The sequence below is a fragment of the Rattus norvegicus genome, chromosome 12 (genome assembly GCF_036323735.1).
Source record: "Rattus norvegicus strain BN/NHsdMcwi chromosome 12, GRCr8, whole genome shotgun sequence".
NCBI lineage: Eukaryota > Metazoa > Chordata > Mammalia > Rodentia > Muridae > Rattus > Rattus norvegicus.
The window spans coordinates 35,903,174-35,906,296 of NC_086030.1; the positions used below are offsets into that span (position 1 = coordinate 35,903,174).

The following is a 3,123-nucleotide window of genomic DNA, read 5'->3' on the forward strand; positions in this document are numbered from 1 at the left end:
ACTAATAATAACCAAAGATGAATTTGAATGCAGAGCTCAACAATCACACAATACTTCTAGACCCTCTGACTCCAAATGCTGTTCTGCCTTCCCAAGGTCCCTTGAACACACAAATCGATGCAACATTATTGTGCTTCCAGTGATATCTCTTGAGTGGATTAAACAATTTTGCCACATCGCAAACTAGATGTGATAAGTATAGGTCTGACTACATTTCTCAAGACTGTTGGAAATCATTATGATACTGGCCAGCATGTGGGGGTGATGTTGTTGTTGTTGTTGTTGTTGATGATGATGATGATGATCAGTAAACAAAAACAAAAACAAAAAAATAAAGACAAAAAATTAGAAGAGAAAAGAACAGCTCCAGCTCAGAGCAAAGTAAAATGAAGTTGAATGGCAATGTTAGAATCTTTTCCAATAGAGATGGGGCCCCAAAGCAGGGCTCTAATGGGTTTTGGTTTTTCTTTGGGTTTAAAGTTCCTCACCCACGGATTCCCCATAACTCTCATTTCCTACTGGTCTGCAGATGTCTGGGAACTCCTTCCAGAACAGGATTGGTTCTCTATCTCTGTAACTGTAGCGTTGGCTGGAGTAAGAGTGGGCACCACAACCCCCTCTGCTCCTTGCGGTGGAGTGGGTACATGAGAGACCCAGTGAATGACAGGCAAAATGGACTACATTCCCGAGGAACAAAGTAGAAATATACCATTGGGACAAAAACCCACAAAGAAATGAAGAATCACTGCCAGTTGCTAAGGGTAAAAATTCATTATTAAGACAACCTCGATCTGTGTTCTTCATTCTTTCATAATAGGGACCTATGGCCTCATTTACAACCTCAGTCTTTTCCTAAATGAAGTTTATCAGCAAGTTCATGTGTATTTCTACCCAGCCCTGATTCTATTGACCCAAAGCTCACATTGCAATGTGACTATGAACAGAGAAGAAATATTCATTTTAGCAGACATTTTTATTAGGTTTTTTTTTTTGACAATTTCACACAATGAATTTTGATCACATTCACCCTCCCCCACCTCCCTCCAGATCTGCACATTCTTCTCTACCCACCCAACTCCGTGAACCCACTTTGTCTAGTTAAACCCACTGTGTGTTTGTGTGCACACATCCTCCTATGGGGGTTGTACTGGCTGGTTTTGTGTGTCAACTTGACACAAGTTGGAGTTATCACAGAGAAAGGGGCCTCAGCTGAGGAAACGCTTCCAGGAGACCCAGCTGTAAGGTATTTTCTCAACTATCGATCAAGGTGGGAAGACCCAGCCCATTGTGGGTGGTGCCTCCCTGGGCTGGTAATCTTGGGTTTTATAAGAGAGCAAGCTGAGTAAGCCAGTGAGTAACATCCCCCCGTGGCCTCTGCATCAGCTCCTGCCTCCTGACCTGCTTGAGTTCCAGTCCTGACTTCCTTTGGTGATGAACAGCAATGTGGAAGTGTAAGCTGAATAAACCCTTTCCTCCCCAACTTGCTTCTTTGTCATGATGTTTGTGCAGGAATAGGAACCCAGACTAACACAGGGGTTATCCACTCAAGCATGGTTAACTTACCAATTACACACCCTTAAAAATATCGACTTTTCTCAGAATCAATCACCAATACCTCTTCAACTAGGTGTAGGGCTTCATGCTGCCATTTTTTTTTACACCAAATATTTTTATTCAGGAAAAAAAAAAGAAACAGAAAAAATCCCCAAAGCAACACACAATGTCCACGTCACTTGCAATATCGGTCGGCTTTCAATTTGGCTCTCCTGTCCAGAAGGGTCTCGTGCAAAAATCCATCTTTCCGAGCCTTTTTAAGAATTTTACTATCTTCTTTGCTTATTTTGAGTTTATGGTCTTGGAAGCTCTGAAATTTCTTTACATAGTTGATCTCACACTGCTGCACGCTTCCCTTGTCTTCCTCTGCGATGTCGTCCTTCTTCTTGGCTTCTCTTTCCGCACAGGATCTGATCTTTATCATTTCTTCTTCTCCTGCTGTTTTATTCTTTGCTTCTATATCGCCTGCTTCATTACATCTAATAAAGCAGCTATTTGAGGCCAGTAAAGCCATCTTCCCATCTTGAAACACTGGTTCCCATTGTTCTCTTGGCCCAATTGCATCTGAACGCCCAACAACAAGTCCATCTGAATTTATACCGAGATATTTTCCATAGCCAGACTTCAGGGCAATTCTGGAATCAGACAATTTAACGGCAGTAAACTGCTCTGGAGGACTGGAGCCCTCATCGACTTCTCTGTGTGGCGCTCCCAGTGTAAAGAGGCCATTGTCCAGTGCATGGATATAGGCTCCTTTATCCATTTCAATGGCAATGGTTCCTGAAATCTCACCGAAATTGGATACAGTCCACCAGATTCCCACAATGTCAAGTTGCGCTTCCTCGTCTTCTTCTCGTTTTCTCTTCTTATCTTTGCTCTTTTTCTTTTTACTCTTGGCTTTAGTGCCCTTGAGCACGAGTTTGGTGGACTTTACGTAAGAATATTCGGCCATGGTTCGGCACCCTGAAATAGCGACCGCCGGTAGAGATCCCGTAGGTCCGGGAGGAGGAAGTGGCTCATTTTGTGGGGTTAAGTCTAACTCATAATCCCCCCCATCCCCAACAAATGTTTCAATTCAAGATTGAATGCGGATTCAGAATTTGACACAGCCAGTCCCAACACTTGTCTCTCATCAGATCAATGTTAAGAGAACAAGAAATACTTGTCAACAATAAAAATAGCGACCAGTAATTCAGATGAGAATAATATCTCTAACAGTTAAACAGATAAGAGAGTTACAGGAACCAGGCTGTGATTGAATCATGAACACATATCAGTCCAGTTAACAGAAAAGAAAAGCCGAGGCTATAAATAGCCAAGCTAGACCCTGTGTGATTTCTCCACATTTGTTATAGGAAATGAATTCAAGTGCATTTATCCTCTGGCTTTTTTTTTTCTTATATGAATGTCTCTGCAGCCATTCCTGTGAGAACTCTTTTTAAAGTTAAATTAACACAGCCTAAAACAGCATCTGTGGATATTCCCAAGCATGTTCTCAACAAAGGCACCCCGTGAAAGCACAGTATCATGAACAGACAATATGTCATTGGACACAATTTCAACCTCCAG

The 3,123-nt window shown here is 42.1% G+C and overlaps 1 protein-coding gene across 1 annotated transcript; it reads right to left on the minus strand.

Moving 5' to 3' along the window:
- Positions 1–1,648: 1,648 nt before the first annotated feature.
- Frg1l1 (FSHD region gene 1-like 1) lies at positions 1,649–2,567 on the minus strand. Its single transcript, XM_001070964.7, has one exon. It carries the CDS (start codon positions 2,504–2,506, stop codon positions 1,730–1,732), a length of 777 nt encoding a protein of 258 aa, XP_001070964.1. The 5' UTR covers positions 2,507–2,567; the 3' UTR covers positions 1,649–1,729.
- Between the last annotated feature and the right edge of the window lie 556 nt (positions 2,568–3,123).

Bases quoted from the DNA above. Each gene is read 5' to 3' on its own strand.
- Frg1l1 (XM_001070964.7), bottom strand. From the start codon at position 2,506: ATGGCCGAATATTCTTACGTAAAGTCCACCAAACTCGTGCTCAAGGGC.